At 36.8% G+C, this 22,301-nt stretch overlaps 1 protein-coding gene across 3 annotated transcripts; it reads right to left on the minus strand.

Moving 5' to 3' along the window:
- Nucleotides 1-24: 24 nt before the first annotated feature.
- Nucleotides 25-21,791, minus strand: zmynd11 (zinc finger, MYND-type containing 11). 3 transcript variants are annotated; one of them, XM_073830903.1, is made up of 17 exons: nucleotides 21,637-21,791; nucleotides 18,935-19,066; nucleotides 18,688-18,847; nucleotides 16,541-16,564; nucleotides 16,186-16,218; nucleotides 13,763-13,924; nucleotides 12,553-12,630; nucleotides 12,337-12,429; nucleotides 12,176-12,263; nucleotides 12,019-12,074; nucleotides 11,778-11,855; nucleotides 11,580-11,698; nucleotides 6,942-7,176; nucleotides 6,778-6,846; nucleotides 6,403-6,696; nucleotides 6,071-6,256; nucleotides 25-2,761 (listed from the first exon to the last, which is right to left on the minus strand). In XM_073830903.1, exons 2-17 carry the CDS (start codon nucleotides 19,048-19,050, stop codon nucleotides 2,639-2,641), a joined length of 1,914 nt encoding a protein of 637 aa, XP_073687004.1. In that variant the 5' UTR covers nucleotides 19,051-19,066; nucleotides 21,637-21,791; the 3' UTR covers nucleotides 25-2,638. The 3 variants fall into 3 exon arrangements, with proteins under 3 accessions (XP_073687004.1, XP_073687005.1, XP_073687006.1); XM_073830904.1 differs by lacking the exon at nucleotides 16,186-16,218; XM_073830905.1 differs by lacking the exons at nucleotides 16,186-16,218; nucleotides 16,541-16,564.
- Nucleotides 21,792-22,301: the final 510 nt, after the last annotated feature.

The following is a 22,301-nucleotide window of genomic DNA, read 5'->3' on the forward strand; positions in this document are numbered from 1 at the left end:
GCAAGACAAAAAGAGTAGCGAAGCTACGACCGGTTGATTGTTTTATTTATACATAGTACTATTACATAATGTAATGCAAGAGAGGGGGAAACGTTTACACCACATTTGAATTCGTATGCACATGAAAGACAGGTGTTTGTATAGCAGACTCGCTGGGTGTTCGGAAATTCTCAGTAGTCATTATTCCGTCCGCATAAATATAAGTTAAAAAACAAATTTTAAAAAGGGTTACTTGCAATTACAAAGTGGTGTCAAATTACCCTAGAAAACCAAAAAGGAGACATACTGCATCACCGATGACACGTAGATTAACAGAGCCCAAAATAAGGTACACACGACCTGGTTTCATGCACACTGGAATGGAACATATTACTGTATATCACAAATATTTTTTTTCCAGATCGACTTTATCAAATACATAGTTAATGTGTTCATGAAATGTACATATGCTAACGTGCAAACGTCATCAGTCACGGTTAGCGGCAAACAGGTATTTACATGTAGTGCAACAGTTAGGTTGGGAAGGGAGGGAGCGAGAGAGAAAAAGATGTGATTTAAGACGCATCCAGAACGTCAGAGAAAAACAGGTTCGCGCAGATATGCATCTGTGCAAAAACACTAGAGAAGGACCTCACATTCCCCTTACATCCTTCAGCTGATTGGTTCTCCCGGTCAACATAGACAATCTCCAAAACTCTCTATTAAGATAGATCTTAAACTTTTTATTGCAATAATAATTCACCTAAATTTCTAATTTTATCATTCACTCACCCTCATGTTGCTCCAAACCTGTTTAAGTGATGTTTTTGCAAAAAACACTAAGGGAGATGTTTAGATGAGTGTCCGTGCTGCTCTTTTCCATACAATGAAAGTGAATGGGGACCAAGTACACTGAGCAGCATTTAAGAAGCCATACAGGTTTTAACAACTTGAGGGTGTGCAAACGATAGAAGTTCACTTTCAGAACAAAAATTTACAGATAATTTACTCACCCCTTGTCATCCAAGACGTTCATGTCTTTCTTTCTTCAGTCACAAAGAAATTATAAGGTAGTGAACTTCGATGGTGCCAGTGAGTTTGAACTTCCAAAATGCAGTTTCAAAGGGCTCTAAATAATCCCAAACGAGGAAGAAGGGTCTTATCTAGTAAAACGATTGGTTATTTGCTAAAACAAAATGGATAATTTATATGCTTTTGAACATCAAATGCTCATCTTGTCTAACTCTGCATGTACTCTGTGTATTCCCGTTCAAGAAGGTCGAAAACTTCCATATTTTCTCCTCCAACTTTAAAATTGCCCTACATCGTGGCAGAAGTACCGACCAAAGTGTTTACAAAGTGAACATGCAAAGAAGATAAAATGCCCTTTACAAAACAAAAGTAGAACAGCGATGTTGGACAATTTTGAAGTTGGAGGAGAAAATGAGATGGGAGTTTTTTGACACTATCGACCCTAACTGTCTCGAACCGGAATACACAAAGAGCTAGAAAAGTCAAGCATTTGTGGTTAAACAGTATATAAATTGTAATTTTTCACATTGCTAGATAAGACCATTCTTCCTCAGCTGGGATCATTAAGAGCCTTTTGAACTGCATTTGGGAAGTTCAAACTTGTGGGCACCATAGAGTCCACTATATGGAGAACATTCCTGAAATGTTTTCCCTCAAAAAACAATTTCTTAACGACTGAAGAAAGAAATACATGAACATCTTGGATGACAAGGGGGTGAGTAAATTATCTGTTAATGTTTGTTCTGGAAGTGAACTTCTCAAACTTCTCTCTTAAGTCAAAAAGTGCCATGAAAGGTCATTCTTAATGATAAAACCCTATGAGCGATAATTTCTGATTGTTTAATTTACACTGATCTCTGTACAATCTTAAGTCTGATTAAATTTTGCCATATGAAATCAGGTTTTTCAGTCCATCTGGGAGCACTGGTAATAGTCCTCTCTTAAGATCCCACTCGGCAAAGATTTAGTACACTTAAGCTACAGAAACAGACCCCGAAATTAGCACATAATTTAGTTTTGACGTTAAAAATTAAAAGGCCTATTTCAAATATGTGCATATTCATTATTGGAAGATTGTATCATTCAGACAGAAATGACCTGCCATCTTTAAACCCTGTTCCCAAAGGAAAAAAAAAAAGAAAAAAAAAAAAGGACATCACAACCACGGATTAAAAACCAACCGTCGAGTTTAAAAGCACCAACTTCACTCAATGCAGGAGGCTGACATGATTCGCTTATATAAAAAAGTCAAATATCTACATAGCTTCAGATTAGGTGTTTAAAAAGATTACTAGTACTTCACATTTCAGCTAGTCTGTATGCAAGCAAGGCTGATTTCTGTCGTACAGCAAATAAAAGGGTAAAAACAAGGGATACGCAAGAGATACCATTAAAATCCAAACATAAAACCGTCTCCGTGAGGATCTCCGTGAAATCCCGCGCTGTAAGCGTTCACCGCAACTCGGTAAAATGTTCTGGTAGAAGTGTCCTAGGAGCTGGGGTATTAAAATGCTGGCTAAAAATCACAAATCCATGGGCAGGAGGAGGGTGGTGAGCGTTAAAATCTATCCAATAGCGTAGCTCGTGGATGGGTGGAGTCGAGAGGAGGGGCGTGGCCAGCTGCAGCTCATCTCTTCCGGCGGCAGGTCCGTTTGTGATCGGCGTGCCAGTGCTCCTGTTGACATTTGATGGAGCAGTACGACGTGTTCCAGCAGCAGTGGTACATCGCCTCTTCTTCACAGTTATAACACTAAAAGACAGAATAAAGAAAACAACTGAAACTTGCACACAAGAGTTTTGTCAAGTAAAATATACTCATTGATCAAGAGTCTTCTTGGTGCGTTTGCTGTTGAAAAAGGATGTTTGCATGAGTCATCGTGGCTATCTTTGGTTTGATTTCCCAGTAGAAAGACTAAATTTTAAGTGAGTTTATCTGCTAAAAGTGAGTTTTGGAAAAGTTTACGAGAACACTATCCTCAAAGATAATGCAGAAGTAAGTCTATAGGCGAGACTTCTGGTTCAATAGCCGCTATAAGGAAATAATGAGAATAACAGCATGCAGTAAACGGTAAATCGGTTTGCTCTATAAACCATATTAAAAATATAGCTGCAAGCAGTGATTACCAGGGTTTAAGGCATAAGCATATAAGAGAAAATACATTACATATTGTTTAGCAAGGCTGTACCCACTTAAATTAATGATTAAAGCATTTTTGGCAAATCCCAGTCATTTACCATCAAAATACCATGCTTCTGAGGCCTTTTTAACCGTTATAGTGCCAGCTGTGGTCCGATCTCCTTAAAACTTTGCATACTTGTTTAGAACCACCTGCCTCATGTGTTTACCAGGTCTCGTGAAGTTAGGCTTTGTAGGATTTTGGGTAAATTTGGACAGGCCCCTTTTCTAAACGAGCCTCCCAAAGGGTAAATTTCCATTTTTTTGATAATTGACTTAGAGAGTCCAGAGAATTGTACTGCAGTTTTTCCATATTGAGCAAATAACCTAGGACTAGTTCGCAAAAGTAGGTTTTTGACATCTTAAATATTTACCAAACGATTTGATTGACAGCAGTGGTTCGGAATGAGGATTTCTATCGTATGATACGAATATTGCGGTTATGTCCGAAAAACCATTCAACCTACAATCGTTTATGACCTTGAAATTTCTATTTCCTTAAAATTTCTCTCAGACCTTTGGGGCTGCGAGTCGAACAGGCCCACCAAGTTTCAATCTAATCGGCCTCTGATAACCTTGTCTAAAAGGTACTCAAACTTCGTCCACCAATAGTGGCCATGTTTTTTAAGATACGCAAATGTCCTTAGACACTTGTGGCACTTTGGACCAAGACCATGCACACTCAATCTTCACGTTGAAAGGACAAATGGTTGTGCAGTTATAGCCATTTTGCTTTTTTTTCCCCCTCTAATAACGCCAAGCTCTGCAATTTTTTTCATTTGACCTCAGATTTAGCTTTTGGCGAAGATATCTCTACGTTCAGGAGCATTTTACTAAAAGTGGTCCTACTGCTTTCTAACATTTTGGCACCCCTTTGTGATGGTAAGTCGAAAGTTCAACTTGTTTTGATAATTATTGCCATTCACTCTCCAGAGAATCTTTCTCCACTGGTTTGGTTCCAATCAGGCAAAAAAACCTATAGGACTAGTTCGCAAAAGTTGTTTTTTCAAAAAATGCAAAATACCCGAAAGTTTTGCACAGGACACTTGAGTTTGCGACTGACGGTTTAGGAGTTATGTGCGATTTTGTGCTTTTGTTGGAAGTTCAAACTCGGGAGCACCATAGAAGTCAAAATGTACAAAATAAGTGAATCATGAATCCATTTTCCAAACCGTGCTTTTGGCTTATTCTAAATCACTACGGTACACCTATAATACGTTTTTATATTCGGACTATTTTAGACTGGTTCTGGTAGAAACCGCTGCGGAGTAGCCCAGTACCTGCGTGACTCGTCATAGACATAAGCGGAGAGAAGTAGCTCCGGCTACAATGTTCGTCCGCAAGACGCATGCAGTTCTGTTTATGTACTAGAGCGCCACAAGTTATGAACTACTACAGCTTTATAAGACGTAAGTTGTGTTTACGTGAATACTCGCCAAGACTGACATTTTGAAATAATTTGGGGAATTTCAACTGTTCAAACAAGCGTTGAATGAGGCAGTCTAGCAGAACGCTTCCTGTTAGCGTCCGAGTGATGTAATGCACTTTTATCAACTAGTTTTAATAATAACTCGTCCTGCTTTTTTTTTTATCCGTGTTTTACAAAAATTATAACGATATCACATTCTAATGGACAAAATCGTGGTTGCCTAAACGCAAGATATTGTTTCAGAACCGAACTGAGAGCAACACAATTACAGGTGATGATAGTTTTCTTTATAATGTGTCATTATTCAGGTTAACCAACTAAATTTGACTCAGTTCATCTGCAGAGGAATATACACAGCCCAATATAACATTATTGACTCTAGCAATAATTGTTCTTCATTTCCTAATTCTGCCCTCAGAGCTGCAACATTTCTCAGAAGACAATTTCAGAGTTCAGGTGAGTAATATGTTGGAGAACAATTTCTCATCTCCTAGCAACACGTAGAAGCTATAAATAGACTGTAAATACAACAACATGGTGGGCAAATTAGGGCTTCTGGGGGGGAAAAAAATTCTATATAGAAAAATAATGAAATTGAAATTCTGAAGAAGCTGCCAGGGGATGCTCTTCAACAGATCGTGAGTCACATAGGAATGAAATTTACCTGATTCCAACACTATTTTAGTCATAATAAACCATTACAATGCATTTAAAATCTGTAACAGAAGATTATAAAACAGTTATTTTTTTATACAAACGTTATTGTATCTCATTTTAAAATTTGTATTTTTTATATTTTAAAAATGTAATGTATTCCTGTGATTTCAAAGCTGAATTTTAAGCATCATTACTTTACTTACATTTTTAAATATTAAAAATGTTTCAGATTGTATTTTGGATCAAATAAATGCAGGCCTGGTGAGCAGAAGAGGATTCTTAAAAAAAACAAAAAAAAAAAAACTTTTGACTGGTAGTGTACATATTTATTTTCTAACTAAATAACATTACTCTGGAATGTTTTTAAACTAAATATAAATTATATTTTATCATGCTGCAATGGTTCATTAGTAGGGGTGCATATTCATGTTTATTAGCAAAATTCAGTCCCAAAGGCATGTGTGATTTGTAAAATATATTTTTATAATTGTTTTATAAGTATTTATGAGAAAAATCTACATCCTAGATAAAGAATATCTGAATAAAATCATGTGTCAAAGTGGACCCAAACTTAAGTATACTTTTTAAATTGGGTATATCATTAATATATTCACAAAAATATTATGTAATATTTTAAAAATCTATAAAAATGTAATGTGTATTTTCATAGTCTTGACAGCTATTCAGTATGGTTTCTCATACTAAAAGCTTGTATTTGTTTTCATGTATCTTTTCTGTTCCAAAATATAATGTGATTTGACTGTCTGGTGGTTCTAAACACCTAAAAGTTCACTCACCCACTGCTTCTTCTTGGTCTGGGAAAGAAGTTGTTTATGCTGAGCTACCATCTTCTTCATCTCCTCCATAAGCTCCTCTTTGCACTTATCCTTCACCTGTTTGCACTTTCTCTCCATCTCAGCTTGCGTGCTGGACACTGCTTTGCTCACAGCCTGCCTCTTCTCTTCCTCCATCTCTGCTCGCAACTGTAAGGACGACCACATTGCTGAGTTTGCTGCATTTCCCCCCTTTTCCACCAACAGAGTGGCTTTCTTGGAAAAAAAGGGGCATCTTTGTATGTGGCCACAAGAGGGAGCCAAATGTTAGTCCAAAATGAAAGAACGTTCCTCACCTTGTCCAGAGCCTCTTTCAGGACGCGTTCGGTTTCCCGTTTGTTCTCCGCTTTCATCATTTCTTTGACGTCGCTGAAGATCTTGGTGTATTTGTCATGGCACATGTTTTGGCAGCTGCCCTCGTTGACCGTCTGAGTGCCTCGGTGTACCATGCGAGGAGCCGGTGAGGAAGAGGAAGAAGGCGAGTTAGACTTTTTGGTCTGGGTCGAGACAGACATACGTTCTGGTTGATGTGGAACAGCTGTTGGGATCTCTTGACTTGAGCTGACGGCTTCCATCTCAGGCTCTGGTTCCTGATATTAACAAAAGGAGATGGTAAAGGTGACGTGAACTCTGTACAATATCTCATTTAATAAACTCATCACATTACAAACCTCTTCTTTGGGCTCGGGGACTTGGGAACGGCGGCTCTTTTTAGCTTTGGGCTCTTGGTTGCCTTTCGACTGTCAACAACATGAGAGACCAAGACATTAAGTAAAGCAAAGCCAATCTTGCTTATTTAAAAATGAAATGTGATTTGTGGCACCAAAGTGCTCACCTGTTCGTTGGATGTGGAGGAGATACTTGATTCCGCCTCTTCCTGTCTGTCTTCCTGTCTTTCCGACCTGTCATGTTTCTCTTCCAGCTTCCCCTTCCAGGTACGGCCCTCCCGCTGGAACCGCTGGTGGAGCTCCAGCTCATCACACGCCTTCTTCCACCCCGAGCTGCGCTTCACCTGCAGCTGCTGCACATTCACTGTGATCTCCTGGATGTTGTCGGAAGGAATCCATGCCCTGCAGCAAAACAGACACGAGCCTGCTAGTTTCACAAGCTAGTTTGCCCACATTCAGGTTTACAACAGGTCTACAATTGGGTGAGTCAAAACTAGCTGTCAGTAGGGCTGGGTGATACAAAATTCACATACTTTTTGGACTTCTGACAGACAAATACACACATATCCATAGGGACCATGTGACGTCACTGTGCTTTATCGCCGCCATTTTTGTGTCCGCGCTACCTGTTTCAGTCTATGGTCACAGCAGCCCCAACTACCAGAGGAAGATCAACAAAACTCCCAGAATGTTCACAACAAGTATACAATATGCCCAGGATATGTTGTTCTGTTAGCTGTAACAACAGTCATCAGAAAAAAACCTAACTACAGTTTTATTAGATCTCAGCAGTGCTTGAAGTGGATCGGTATGCACATAGCCTTTAGCGTACCTCTGTCATTCACGCAGGTGCTTTTCACAGCAAGGGTGCTTTTTCGGCACAATAAGAGTAGTGGAATAATAATTAATTATTGAATCAGTACATCATAACAAACATAATGCCTTAAAATGAAAAGCAGCATTTTTTTGCGATTACATCATTTTGAACCGATCAATTCCTACATCCAAGGATTTAGTGAACAAGAAAGCATTCGAACAGCAAGTTCAAAACAGTGCTAATGCAGAGAATAGTGACTTACAGTACATCCAGATGCCGTAAGTTATTTGTTTCAGTGTGGCTTAAGAGCAAGAGTGTTTTATAGTTGAAGGTGTTTTAGAATATGCAGAGTTTAGTGAATATGAAAAGTAAATAATAAACTCTAAACTATTGTACTACATAGCGTTCGTCATTGCAACTCAGTAAAGTATATACATGTAAAAAGGTTCTCAAAAATAATCATATTTGTTTAGCTAAAACTATTTATGTACAATTACTCTAAAAATTATTTGTCATACAAAAATGGCACACAAACCATCGTCCCGAGTAAATGATACCATTGTGACTGGCTGCACAAGTGGTGTAATAAACTAAACTAAATTCAACTAAAATGTTATTGCAGTCATATAGCTTGAATGAATAAAAATGCATATTTTAAATAAAGAAATCTAATGCTTTTGGTGCTTGAATTTGTGCTTCAATAATGAGATCCAGGTTGAGGAATACACAAGACGTGAAAGACGTCTTCCCTCAGGTATATTTTATGTTTTCTTAGCTTGCTGGATGTTGGGCTTATGCTCAATAATCACATTTTTTTGCATTCGCCAAAACTAATTGCCGAAATCTTAAAGCCTTCATCAAGCGACTACGTTCACAATAATTTACGCTTTTTGTCCTAAACATACAGTCAAGTCAAATACACAGTGTGGGAAGTAGTAGTAAAAAGTAATTTCTTATTTCAGTTTATTAAATCTCATTTAGATGCGCTGTGTCTGTTGCCATACCGGACACAAATATGGCGGCAAGCATAGCGGAAGTGACGTCTTTGGTACCCATGAATATGGGCCATTCTACAGAATCGGTGCAAACTGCTGTCCCACAACCAAAACACACATTTTAAAAAAGTAATTTAAGTATTAAAATCTTAGATGTTGACTAAGATCCTATTATCTATTGAAACCCACAATAATATTTAAAATATTAGTAAGCTTAATATATTTAAAATCCTCATTTAGTTGGTACTTTCAATTAGGAGGTGGCTGTCCCGAACCCCAACCCCTAAATTTCAACTTATGAAAATTATCTTGAAATAATTAAAAAAAAAAAAAAAAAAATCCAAATTAGTTTTCAAAAGTATCGTTGTGATTCTTTTAAAAAGTGAAGTTCAAAAAAAAATAATATTTCCCACATTTTCATGTCATTAGTTTCATGTTTTAGTCCATAGGCTGAGATTGATTTTAACTTACACCTCTACATTTATGATCAGGAAATATTCATGTGTCACTCTCTCTAATGGCTACAAGGTGTAAGTGGACAGGTCCCATCATTTTGAGGTAAATGTGTTCAAAAGTCTGAAAAATCTGGTGTAACTTCAAGGAATGCCACTACCAAACATCTTTCTTTCTGCAATTAAGTACACTTTTTTGTGAGTTATTCTATAACATTTAGTTTTTATTTGTTACTTTTCAATAGTGTTCAAAAGTATCCAGTAGGTTAAAAAGTATCTAAAATTGTCATTACCGAAACATTTGGTGGAGTTTCGATAGTGACATCTTTGTTTTTTTTTTGGGATGTAATCCCATAAAATTGTAACTACTGAAACAGTCACGACCAAAACATGTCATCATTGTTTCGGTAGTGACAAAAGGGAACACATAATCCTCATATTTGGGGGAAATAAACTCAATTTTAGTACAGTTATGCAATCGTTTTAGTTTTTAAGTATGCCTTAGTAGTGTTTTAGTTTGCAAGTTAAAATTCTGTAATGTGATGTGGTCACCATCAAAGCATTACTATCACTACCAAAACATTAGACTGTTTGTCAGAAATAAAGTGTACTGAATTATTAACTAAGATGTTATGACAGTTTTTGGTTCAATGTATATTCAAACTAATGAGTCCTTAAGTTTAAAATTAGTATGATCAACTTTTTGCTTTTTACAAAGAAAAATATATTCAAAATACAACAAATCTCATGCATTTCTGAATTATTTGGATCATCAGTCAAAGCTCAGAAAAAATTGGTCACAGACAGAGAATTACTTGAAATTTCACCAAACTGATTACTCACTAAAAGTTCCCACAGATCATGTTTTCATGCCATTTTAGATCTTATTTTGACAAAGTGGCTATATCTAAGTGTGCGAGTTGTTTACTTACTTTTTTTAAATTAGTCCCATCTTGTTCATTCAGACTGATTCATAAACGCGGAACATGCACGAACACGACTCAAGAGTCCCGCCTGAACCAATCACAGCTGATCATAACAAGTCATATCCAATCATATCGCGATGGAGGCATTGCCTTCTCTCACATGACTTTCCTCCATTCGTTCTCAATTACCCCCACCTTACCAACTTACCGCACGCTTTAGGGGGTCTGTTAAAGGGATGGTTCGGAGTAGAATTGACTTCATTGCTATGCACTCCGAAGCATAACAGGAGTGAATGGTACATGTGATGTATCTCGTAAATTGCACCACTAAACGTGCAAGTAATCTTACCAAACTTGTACAGTAGTGTAAATAGGTTATGTACTCACAAAACGCTGCATCAGAACATTTGTAAGTCCACCATGAGTGTTTTAAAAACACGTTTTACCCGAGAACTACTAGTCGAAAAAACTACAAATGGCGACACGTCGACGTCACTTCCCTGGTTTGAAAAAAGCACATAAAAGTCCTCCTACAAGTTGACATGCACACAGATGTAGGAGGAGGACTTTTACGTGCTTTTTTCAAACCAGGGAAGTGACGTCGATGTGTCGCCATTTGTAGTTTTTTCGACTAGTAGGGATCGGCTAAAACGTGTTTTTAAAACACTCATGGTGGACTTACAAATGTCCCGATGCAGCGTTTTGTGAGTACATAACCTATTTACACTACTGCACAAGTTTGGTAAGATTACTTGCACGTTTAGTGGTGCAATTTACGAGATACATCACATGTACCATTCACTCCTGTTACAAGCAATTCGAAAAACTCTAATATCTCCATAAATGTTCGACTAAGGTAAAAAAAACTTCAGATGGGGTATTTAGATGGGCTTCGGAGTGCATAGCAATGAAGTCAATTCTACTCCGAACCATCCCTTTAAAACTCAATCGGCTCAGGGGAGGCAAGAGAGACACGGATTCCTGCTGTAAATTTACCTACTGGCGTTGCTTTTTATGTTCAAGTGAGTTATACACTTTTTAACCTTATATTTTGTAATATTGGCCATTGTTCATCTTTGAAACACAAATTATTAATTATTTACTGTTATTTTTGTTTTCAATGCGCACAAAAAGTGTTCTCGTAGCTTCGTAACATTTTTTGAGCTATGTCCTTACTACCTTTCTGGGCCATAAAACATTTCAGTTGCTGTCTATTCAGGGTTAGAAAGCTTGGATTTCATAAAAAATATCTTAATTTGTGTTTTGAAGATGAACAAAGGTCTTATTGGTTTGGAACAACATGAGGGTGAGTAATTAATGACAGAATTTTCATAAGTCATAAGTCACAAGACAAGTCAGGACTGCAAAACCAGTCTAATGATAATTAAAGAAACTTAACTGTCAAGTAAACACATAAAAACATCAATATTCACAATGTTGAATCATTTTATAGCAAAATTATTGCAAGTATGTATGTATGTGAATATTTGATACAACACCCAGCTGTAGCTCTGTGTCAATAATCTTGTTTAGTTTAGGATTAAGCTTCTCAAGTCTTATGATTGTCATTTTAAATCCAATACTGTTCATGTTTGTAATGTAACCTGAGGCTTACCTTTGGTGCTGGTGACCAAAGAACCGAACATCCACCTGGTTGCCCTCCCTCTGCATCACCTTGGCCGGCCAATAACCAAAGCCCTTCATCCTGGCCCACACCAGCTCATGAGTCGGACTCTGATCGCAGACAAACATCCGTAAGTACACTCAGAAATCACATGTAAATCTGCAGGAATGAGTGTGCGTCTTTGCTTACACATGGGTAACAGAACCAATTGTCGGGTCGTGCGTTCGAGAGATAGAAGCAGTGCCTGCACAACATTAACTCATTCAGCTGGAACAAACAAATAATTGCACAATTCAGTGTTCAAAAAGACCACAAAACCTTTTATCCATTAACATAAGAAGAAAGCTGTTAAGTCTAAACAGCAAAGCTTAATTATGTTTGTCAAGTGCCTTAAACAAGCTTAAAATTCCAAGTGTTTGCTTGATCTGACCTCATGGCATGTGTCATTGTAGAGAAGTCTTGCAATTTCGGTCTGATCGCTGTTGACTGTCAACAGATAATGTGGAATTGGTCAAGTTGACACTTGAGTGAAGTGCGCATATGGCGTTTAATAAATCACACTCGTGGCTGTGGTTCATAAGTCTTACCTCCGTGCAGAATGGCTGTGTTGTGAACAATAAGCTGAGCGTCAGCTCTGAACTCCTCAAAGCTTTTGTATTTCCCCTCTGAGATGTTCTGTAGAGGAACAGAAGATACATGAGAACATGCACTTTGAAACAGAAGACTTTCTACTGTTGTTTGGTCATACCTCTTGTATGTTATCCACATCCAGAGGTGTGTGGATCAGTCTTCTGTACATGGGTTGCTTTGACTCCTTGCCTTTCTTGTGCAGGTCCACAGCCTGAAAGACGGAATAAGATGGAAGAAATCTTCTTTACGTTTCGACAGAAAATACATGTGAGGAAAAGGCTAGCTGTGATTTCTACATGATTTAGTGTGGAAAAAGTGAAAGTGTGAAACACACCCTTTCCTTCATGCGTCCAAGAATGAACTTCAGGTATGTTGTCATTTCCTGTTTGTTCAAATTCTTCCTTTTACTGCCCTGTTTGTAAACATCACCACAAGAAACAAATGACTCAATAACCACATCATTACATGAGGTAACATACTCTTTAAAGATAAGTTCACTGCAGAATTAACATTTTCTGACAACTTACCCCCCAAGTCATCCAAGATGTTTCTTTCGGTCTTCAGTCGAAAAGAAATCAAGGTTTTTGAGAAGAACGTTTCAGGATTTTCTCCATATAGCAGACTTCAATGGGGATCAGCAAGTTGAAGGTTCAAATTGCAGTTATAGTGCAGCTTCAAAGGGCTCTACACAATCCCAGCTGAGGAATAAGGGTCTTATCTAGCGAAACAATTGGTAATTGAATAAAAATAAATAAAAAATGTATACTTTTTAAACCACAAATGCTTGTCTTACACTAGCTCTGCATCTACGACTTCACGCATTACATAGTCACATTGAAAAGGTCATGATTAACGTAGGCGGAAATACCAACCCAGTGTTAGAAAATAACCCATCGTTTTGCTAGATAAGACCTTTATTTCTTGGCTGGGATTGTGTAGAGCTATTTAAAGCTGCAATGAACCTGCAATTTGAACCTTCAATCCACTGATCCTCATTAGAGTCCACTATATGGAGAGAAATCCTGGATTTTTTTCCTCAAAAAACTTAATTTCTTTTCGACTAAACAAGAAATACATGAACATCTTGGATGACATAGGGGTAATTCAATTATTTGGAAATTTAATTCAGGAGTGAACTAATCCTTTAAAATGCAAAAACATGCATTTCAAATTCACACTACCATACAAATGTTTTATAAAGGCTCTTATGCTCACCAAGGCTGCATTCATTTTGATCTAAAATACAGTAAAAACAGTAATATTGTAAAATATTATTACAATTTAAAATAACATTGGTATTTTAATATATTTTAAATTTATATTTATATTTTAAAGCTGAATTTTCAGCAGCCATTACTCCAGTGCCTTCAGAAATCATTCTAATATGCTGACACATTCTAGTTTTAATTAATAATCTCATTAAATTCACTTATTGGCTTTTTTTTAATAATAAGTATATCAGCTAAAGCGGCTATGAAAATGTCTAATTCAGGTGAAATTTTCAATCTGAACTACTCGTTTTCTAACAGTCTCTCTATACCCACCCTACAGATGCCGCATTGCCAGTGGGAGGTTGTGTCCCGTGGCCGGTGGTCTTCAGACACACAGCGGAGATGGTAGACACGGAAACAGCCGTCACACTCCATCACGTCCCCAGGAAGGTGACACTCAAAGCAGTACCAGTCATGACTTTCTGCTTCCCAGTCCTAAAACACACAGAGTATAGTAATGCACATCCCCGCCCACCTGGGCCACCACCAAGCTCCCGGGAACAAGACCACTGATACAGGAACAATTATTCTTTTCAGAACCTGCAAATAAGAGCTCAACCAAGTAGATGGAAGATCAGCCCTCTTTCTCTTACTAAATTGTGACCATAGCCCAAAAAATACTATATGTATATTAATATGCATTTGGTTTTATAAGTATATTCTAACCTATTTATTAAAGGGATTGTTCACCCCAAAATTTAAATTCTGTCAACAATTACTCACCCTCATGTCGTTCCAACCCATAAGACCTTTTTTATCTTCGGAACACAAATTAAGATATTTTTGATGAAATCTGAGAGCTTTCTGACCCTGGATAGACAGCGACGCAACTACAACGTTCAAGGCCCAGAAAGGTAGTAAGAACATCGTTAAAACGGTCAACGCAATAGACACGGAAGGGAAGAAATTGTTAAATGAAGTCATTATTTTTGTTTTCTTTGTGCACAAAAAGTACTCCCGTAACTTCATAAAATTAAGGTTGAATCACTGATGACACATGGACTATTTTAATGATGTCCTTACTACCTTTCTGGGCTTTGAATGTTGTAGTTGCATCACTGTCTACGCTGGGTCTGAAAGCTCTCGGATTTCATCAAAAATATCTTAATTTGTGTTTATGAACAAAAGAAGATGAACATGAGTGTGAGTAATTAATGACAGAATTTTCATTTTTGAGTGAGTGTGTGTGTGATATTTTTAAAATTAAAATCTGAAGCTAAGAGAAAACAGAGTATGAGGGCTGCTCTTCTATAATTAGTTTTAGCACCAAGAAAGCAAAAATATAAAACCCACTGATTAGTTATAACAATGTAACAAACATTAATCAAAAGATTGTAGGTGTATAATATGTTTTCATGAGAGTAACAAAAACATGTTACATTTTTGCAGTTTGGTTCAATTTACATGACCATTTTTTTTACTCAATTCAAATGAAATTCTTATGAACAAAATGTGCTTTACACAGGAAAGATTTAAAACCTGAGCAAAGCCTGTTTAACACGGATTAAACACTTTCAGACCTTATAAAAGCAACAGATTTAACAAAGAAAATACCACCTTGTATTTTCAGTCAAATGGCCATTTAAATCAAACCTTACACATGACTAAATGTTCTTTGAAAGAAATGGTAAGCAATCACATTCTCACATGCCACGATCACATTCACCGTATGTTAATGCTATCCTCTAAAATATCATTAATCTACTGCACACACCTCAATACACACCAACACACACCAGACACATTCTACCGTAATTACTGTTCTGGTTACAGTACAAAATCGGCATTCTTTAACCAAGGTTTTACTTCAGAAAAGGCTGCTACGGTCTGTAAATAGTTTATTCTCATCTTAAAATAGGTCTATACCAGTGTAAGAAGTTAACAAGGCTTTGAAGCAAGAATGCTAATACAGTGACAAAAATTCACACTTCTTAAGAAATATAATTATGCATTTTCACAAATGTGACCCTGGACCACAAAACCAGTCATAAGCAGCATGGGTGTATTTATAGCAATAGCCAACAATACATTGTATGGGTCAAAATGATCGATTTCATGCCAAAAATCAATGGAAAAAGAGTAAAGTTCATGTTCCATGAAGATATTGTGTAAATTTCCTACTGTAAATATATAAAAACTTAATTTTTGATTCGTAATATGCATCGCTAAGAACTTCATTTGGACCACCTTATAGACAATTTATTAAAAGTATTTTGATTTTTTTGGCACCCTCAGATTCCAGATTTTCAAATAGTTGTATCCCGGCCAAATATTGTCCTAACAAATCATACATCAATGGAAAGCTTATTTATTCAGCTTTCAGATGATGTATAAATCTCACTTTAAAAAAAATGATCCTTATGACTGGTTTTGTGGTTCAGGGTCACAAATATAGATTTCTAATTTTTCAGATCAAGAATTTCTGTTAATAAATAAATACCTTATGCATGTACAGAACATGCCCTTGTAAATATAAAAATGCAAAAATCAGCTCTGAATGTGCAAAAATTTTCCTTTTCCTTGAATAAGTAAGTTAACTGCTGACACTGGTCTTAGCCCTATTAAACAGCTTGCTAACTTAAACACAGGTCAAACTGGTTGACACTCAAATGGTCTTGACACTGACATACAAATTTTGCAAAAACACCATCTTGATTTGAAAACATGTAAGATTAATATGTGTGAAGCATACGCACATCTTGGAAAAGAGCTTCAGAAGGCAGAGAGGGCTAAAGAAGAGAGAAATCACTAATAATGAGCATTCAGTAACAAAACAAGGCTCACAAAAACCTCACACAGCACAGCACTGAAGTGAAACAAAGCCTGTTGAAGCCAGTATAGCCACAAATAGTGTTTAATATCATTATATTTTGATTGGCAGTTATATAGAACATGCATTATTAATTCTAAATTTCAGGGAAAATTTGAAATGTTAATTTAGTTTTTCAATTCAGCTGCTGTACCATGCGCAGGTTACACATACTATTAACTAAAGGGCAGATTATTTTGTTAATTAAATAAAGAAATTACAGCAACTGGATGTGAACATACCTTGCTTCCCTCCGACATCTGCTCCTGCGATTGCAAGTGATCCAAAAAACATTGTTTAAAATCCTAATCTATGAGCTGGGGTTGGCTGAAACTAACCACAGGCGCTCCGTGTAAGGGACTCGCGGGTGGGTGTTTGGTGTGAGAAATACCAGAATGCAGCACACAACAACATAAACATTCGTCTATACTGCTAACACATTCGTAAATATGCTGTTTTTACATACACTAGTGTTTAAAAGTTTGGGGTTTGAAAGAAGTCTCTTGTGCTGCATTTACAGTTGAAGTCAAAAGTTTACATACAGCTTGGAGAATCTGCAAAATGTTTTTTTTTTTTACCAAAGAAATTACCCTGTTCAAAAAGCTTACATGCACTTAATTCGTAATGTTTTGTTTAATGATAGTTGTTCCTGAGTTCATAAACTACCTGCTGTTCTTCAGAAAAATCCTTTGGGTCCCACAAATTCTGTTTTTTTTTTGTTTTTTTTCAGCATTTTTGTGTATTTAAACCCTTTTTAACAATGACTGTATGATTTTGAGATCCATCTTTTTACACTGAGGACAACTGAGGGACTCTGAAACACTCACTGATGCTTCAGAAGAAAACATGATGCATTAAGAGCCAGGAGGTGAAATCTTTTTGAATTTGAAAATAAGGGTAAATTTCACTTATTTTGTCTTCTGGAAAACATGTAACCATCTTCTAAAGGGCAGTATTAAATGAAAAAAAAAAAAAGACATTTAGGCAAAATAAGAAAAATGTACATCTTCATTCTGTTCAAAAGTTTACACCCCTGGCTATTAACGCATTGTTGTCTTTCTGGAGCATCAGTGAGCATTTGAACTTTCTGTAATAGTTGTATATGAGTCTCTTAGTCTTTAGTGTGAAAAGATGGATCTCAAAATCATACAGTTATTGTTGGAAAGGGTTAAAATTCACAAAAATGCTGAAAAACCAAAGAATTTGTAGGATCTCAAGGATTTTTTCTGAAGAACAGCAGGCAGTTTAAATGTTCAGGACAAACAAGGGACTCGTGAACAATTATCACTAAACAAAAAACTGTTGTGGATCATTCAGATTCAGGTAACAACACAGTATTAAGAATAAAGTGCATCTAAATGTTTGAACAGGGTCATTTTAATAAATTCAACTTTTATTTTTTTTGTGGATATCTTCAAGCTCAGTACTAAATAAAAAAAACAACATGCATTTTGTATGATCCCTCTTATTTTGATAAAATAATGAACATTTTGCAGATTCTGCAAGGTGTATGCAAACTTTTGACCTCAACTGTATTTGGTCAAAAATACTGTAATATTGTGAAATATTGTTACAACTGATTTCTACTTGAATATATTTTAAAATTTAACTAATTCCTGTGACGCAAAGCTGAATTTTCAGCATTATTACTCCAGTCATCAGTGTCACATGATCCTTCTGAAATCATTTTATGTTATGTTGATTTGGTGCTTATTTCTTATCATCAATGTTGAAAACAGTTTTGCTGCTTAATATTTTTGTGGATTTACATTTCAGGATTCTTGAATGAAAAGAAAAGTTCAAAAGAACAATACTTCTTTGGTCTTTACAGTCAAAGTTGATCAAAATTAATAAAATCTTTACTTTCTTTCAAACTGACCCATGCATTTGAATAGTAGTGTATGTAAAAAAATCTTGCATACAAATAAGCAAATATGTGTGATTTTTTTTTAAATATTGAAGCCTGGGATAGACGTGTATATTCCTAGCTGTAAGCCACACCCCCAAAACAAACAGTGCTTCCTTCAAACATGCTCTCTCACACAGTAGAGGAATGTCTCTATGTGCTGGCAAAGTCACTGAAACATCAGCATCTACCATCACTGAGGGAGTTTACAGCTAAAAACTTACTGTTGAGTGTCAAAGTCATGAACTTTATCAACCAAATTTTTTTTGGTCTATATAACTTGAGGAACCAATCTTACTGATGGTCTTCAGAAGCTCATGGCTGTGCTGAAGCCAGCAGCGTATCTATATTTTGAGCTCTTTATTTCATTTGATTAATGTGTAAGAAAACCCAAGCCATGTTTACCTTTAGCATTTTTATATAGGAGGCGTGTAGTTAAAGTATGTTGTGTTTAAAATAGACATGCTCTGGTTTATGTCTCACCATCTCGTCTCCTGGAAGCCAGTATCCCTCCTGTTCGATCCCGGCCTTGGAGCCTTTACAGCCCACTGTGAGTGTCTCCACAACCAAACCGTCTTTCACAGCCAGAACTAGCTGCCTTGCTGTGTCTTTAGGATGCATCCCATACACACGACTTAAATATCTGATTCAAAACAAGCAAGGCTATCTCTTAGACATGAATTCAAATGCATAAAGTGATATTATTAGTAAACAAAGAAGAAGCAATTACTTTGAGATTCTGTCCATGTTTGCGATTTGTTTCTGATTGCGGATGACTTCAATGGCTGACCAGACATATTGAACCACCTTGGGGTCCGCTTGCCTCTTTTTCACCACCCTTGACATTGTGGCCAGTTCCAACCTGGAATAATTCAACCAGAACAAGCCCTTGAACAAAAAATGCAAGCTTCCCAGTCCCACAATAAGCAAAGTACAGACTAAAGACCTCAGGTGTTTGTATATAAAGTAGCAAAATGCAAATATTTGTTAGTTTTGTCAGAGACAGAATCAAATTACAGCACACACCATTTCTCTAAACTAAGTGTGCCTCTCATTGTTGTGGACAAACAATAGATCAAATGGCACCAAAGTTTAACATAACTATCATTAAGTCTCCATCTAAATTGACTCTAAACTCTCTGATCTCTTTATAAAGAGCTCCCGCAACTATAACCACATGCAAACTGAAAGTGGAAATTCTTCCAGGATCTTTCTATAAAAAAAGAAAAGAAAAAAAGACCAGGTTAAAAATTAAGCTTCCTTATAAAACATTAAGCTTTTTTATGAAACTCTTTGAATGGGTTTTCATGTCAAACGATATTAAAGACAACAGCAAGAACTAAATCTAGCTCCTCTCATTATCATTACAGAACAGCAGAGATTTACAGTCAAAATGAGATGGAGAAAGCAAAACCAGTTCTATAAAAACCCTCAGCCGTATTCGCTCTGCAAAGTGCCTGCAGTATTTAGGTCTCTATGTGGCATGAAGAACAGATAAAAGTGACTGTCACATTTATTGCTGTTGTGCATACTGTAAGTTACAGCTTTTACAATCAAGTGCCAGATGGTTTTACAAAGAACCAAGAGCTGAAACTCTTGTACACTGCAGTTTATTATTAAAAGTGCATTCTAATGAGTTTCCAGGAATAGGAACAAGACATACTCATTAGTTATATTAGATAAATAATAGTTTCAAGTTAAAAGATTAATCTAACCACCTTTTCTACATAATGTAAATAAAGCCTTGGTTGATGAATGTTCTCATTTCGATAAACATACCTTAATGTGTGAAACGAATAGAAGTAGAATGATTTATAACGTAAATGCACGTACATCACGATTTGGTCAGTTACCCGGATGCGCGGCCATATTGGCAATACTTGGATGTAAACAACAGCAACGGTTAATGAACAACTGAATACGCTGTTCTGATAATTTATACTGTCTAAACGTGTGAAATCTGCTAAATCTGTGGAGAAGCCTTAGTAAGCAGGAACGGGCGCAATATTTTGACAAACTAAAGTTAATAAGTGGTGACAATACATAGAAACAATATTAATTAAGATAGTAGCCTAATATTTCACCTTCCTGACCGGAAATGTTGAACAAACGTTAATGTTGTCGAGGTTCTTGCCCTGGAAATCCTAGTTCAGTTTGGTCCTCCACAAATGCCTTTTTGCTCTCTTCTCTTTGATTTGTTATACCTTTTGGCAGTCTACAGTACTCCAAATGTTTTTCCCAGCAGAAATATGAGCAGTTTTGTTTGGTTCAGTGGCATTGTTTACGTTCCGTGCCACCAATATGGCCAATTGATGACGAATCAAGAAAACACTCTATAACATTATTCATGAGGGGAAAAAGTAAAACAATTTTCAAGTCAAGTGCACTTAAGTTTTGTTGCAGTCATACTGACTCCTATTGGCCTGGATGCATGACGTTTGAATACTAAATACTGTAGGTACAAAAGCCTGTCTGTTATTACTTTTAAAGCACCTTGGCTAAAAGCCAAGTGTAGTAAAACACTGTTTATTATTATTATAATAACTGGCAACTTGGTCAGTGCTCACGTGACGTCAACATGGCAGCACCCATGAAGTGGCGAATAAAACATCTTTTGGTTTGATATATCTTGAACAATCGACAGACATGCATTTACGTCATTTTTAATGCTATTAACGTTAGTTGATTTATGTCTACATTTCTAATTAGCATAATCATTCAGAGTGGGGTTTTGATGTCACCAGCGAGACCTGTTCGCTTTATTGCGCAATACATGCGCAGAAAGCATGAGAACCGATCGCTTCCTGATCAAATGTTACTACAGCACCGTTATAAGTTTTTTGTGACAATCGTAACTTCTCTTTAAACTGTTACAGCGTGCCAAATGTTGCCAGTCATTTTTAAAACCCCCGCAGACGGCTGCGGGAACCCACAACAGCTCATGTGATTCTCAACACGAGTGCTGGAATGCACCAAGTAAAAGCATTTAAAACACTATTATATTAACGAAGCGATTAAAATAACGTCCTTTCCAAAACCACGACGACTTTGACAGCTGTCTGTCATATTAGTGATCAATAAAACCCAGCGCAGGTCCTGCTTTTCCCTCACAGTGCCTGAAAGAAACAACAAACGGGTGTCTTAGAGTCGCAAAACTATAAACACGAGGACATCGTAAACGCGAGAGCTGTTTTCGACACGGGCTTTACATAATCAAACCGCAAGGAATTCCGATTAATAAAATAATCGAATTGCAAATGGAGGGAAAACCTTCATCGGTGCCTAGACATTCTTGTTGGTTGGTGAGCTACATGGACGCCATGTTGATATCCCTCCCTCGCTTCTAGACAAAACCAACCAGTTGGGAGTGGATTTTCTGTTCCTCTATGCAGCGAATGTCATGAAATCGAGCCGGTTTATGCGCTTACTTACCGCTGTCCGACAGCTGATCAAAAGCCTCGCCGTTCGGTATCACTTTAGGATGTAACGCAGCGCTGGTTACATTTGTGTTTCCGGAGTTAAATGTCAGAATTGTGGTTGGTTAGAGGAGCCCGGCCACAGTTGAGAGCTCGGAGGGGGTAAACACACACATACAGTCACAGGCTGTGGGAGAACTCTAGTGGCAGGACGCAGGAGTTGCGCGCTTTAGTTTGCACGTCTCACCTTGAAGCTCTTTCCCCCCCCAGCTTTACTACACTACGGTAGTTTTCATGTATTCGTAAATGTCAAATTCAAAGTAAAACTTCACTTATTCTAACTTTTATAGTTGGTAATGATCCTCTCAGTTAGATGAGTACATCATCTCAAAAATAAATGTATTATAATTCTACAGTCTTATGTTTTGTGAATTTACAGGAACAGGTGATCAATCAGATTTATACTTAGTCTGAAAGCTGAATAAATAAGCTTTCCATTAATGTAAGGTTTGCCTGGAAAATCTGGAATCTGAACATTTAATTTTCTCTAAATAATGAGAAAATCACCTTTAAAATTGTACAAATGAATTCTTAGCAATTACTAATCATAAATTTAGTTTTGATATATTTACGGTATGGCATTTACTAAATATTTTCATGGAACATGATCTTTATTTAATA

Source organism: Garra rufa, chromosome 24 (genome assembly GCF_049309525.1).
Source record: "Garra rufa chromosome 24, GarRuf1.0, whole genome shotgun sequence".
In the NCBI taxonomy this organism is placed as follows: domain Eukaryota; kingdom Metazoa; phylum Chordata; class Actinopteri; order Cypriniformes; family Cyprinidae; genus Garra; species Garra rufa.

What these genes read in the sequence shown, in the direction of transcription:
- zmynd11 (XM_073830903.1), bottom strand. Translation starts at nt 19,050, where the DNA reads ATGTCAAGGGTGGTGAAAAAGAGGCAAGCGGACCCCAAGGTGGTTCAA. An exon ending in CCTCCACATCCAACGAACAG is followed by an intron (nt 6,847 to 6,941) that starts GTGAGCACTTTG and finishes TGTTGTTGACAG; the next exon opens with TCGAAAGGCAACCAAGAGCC. An exon ending in TCCCCGAGCCCAAAGAAGAG is followed by an intron (nt 6,697 to 6,777) that starts GTTTGTAATGTG and finishes TGTTAATATCAG; the next exon opens with GAACCAGAGCCTGAGATGGA.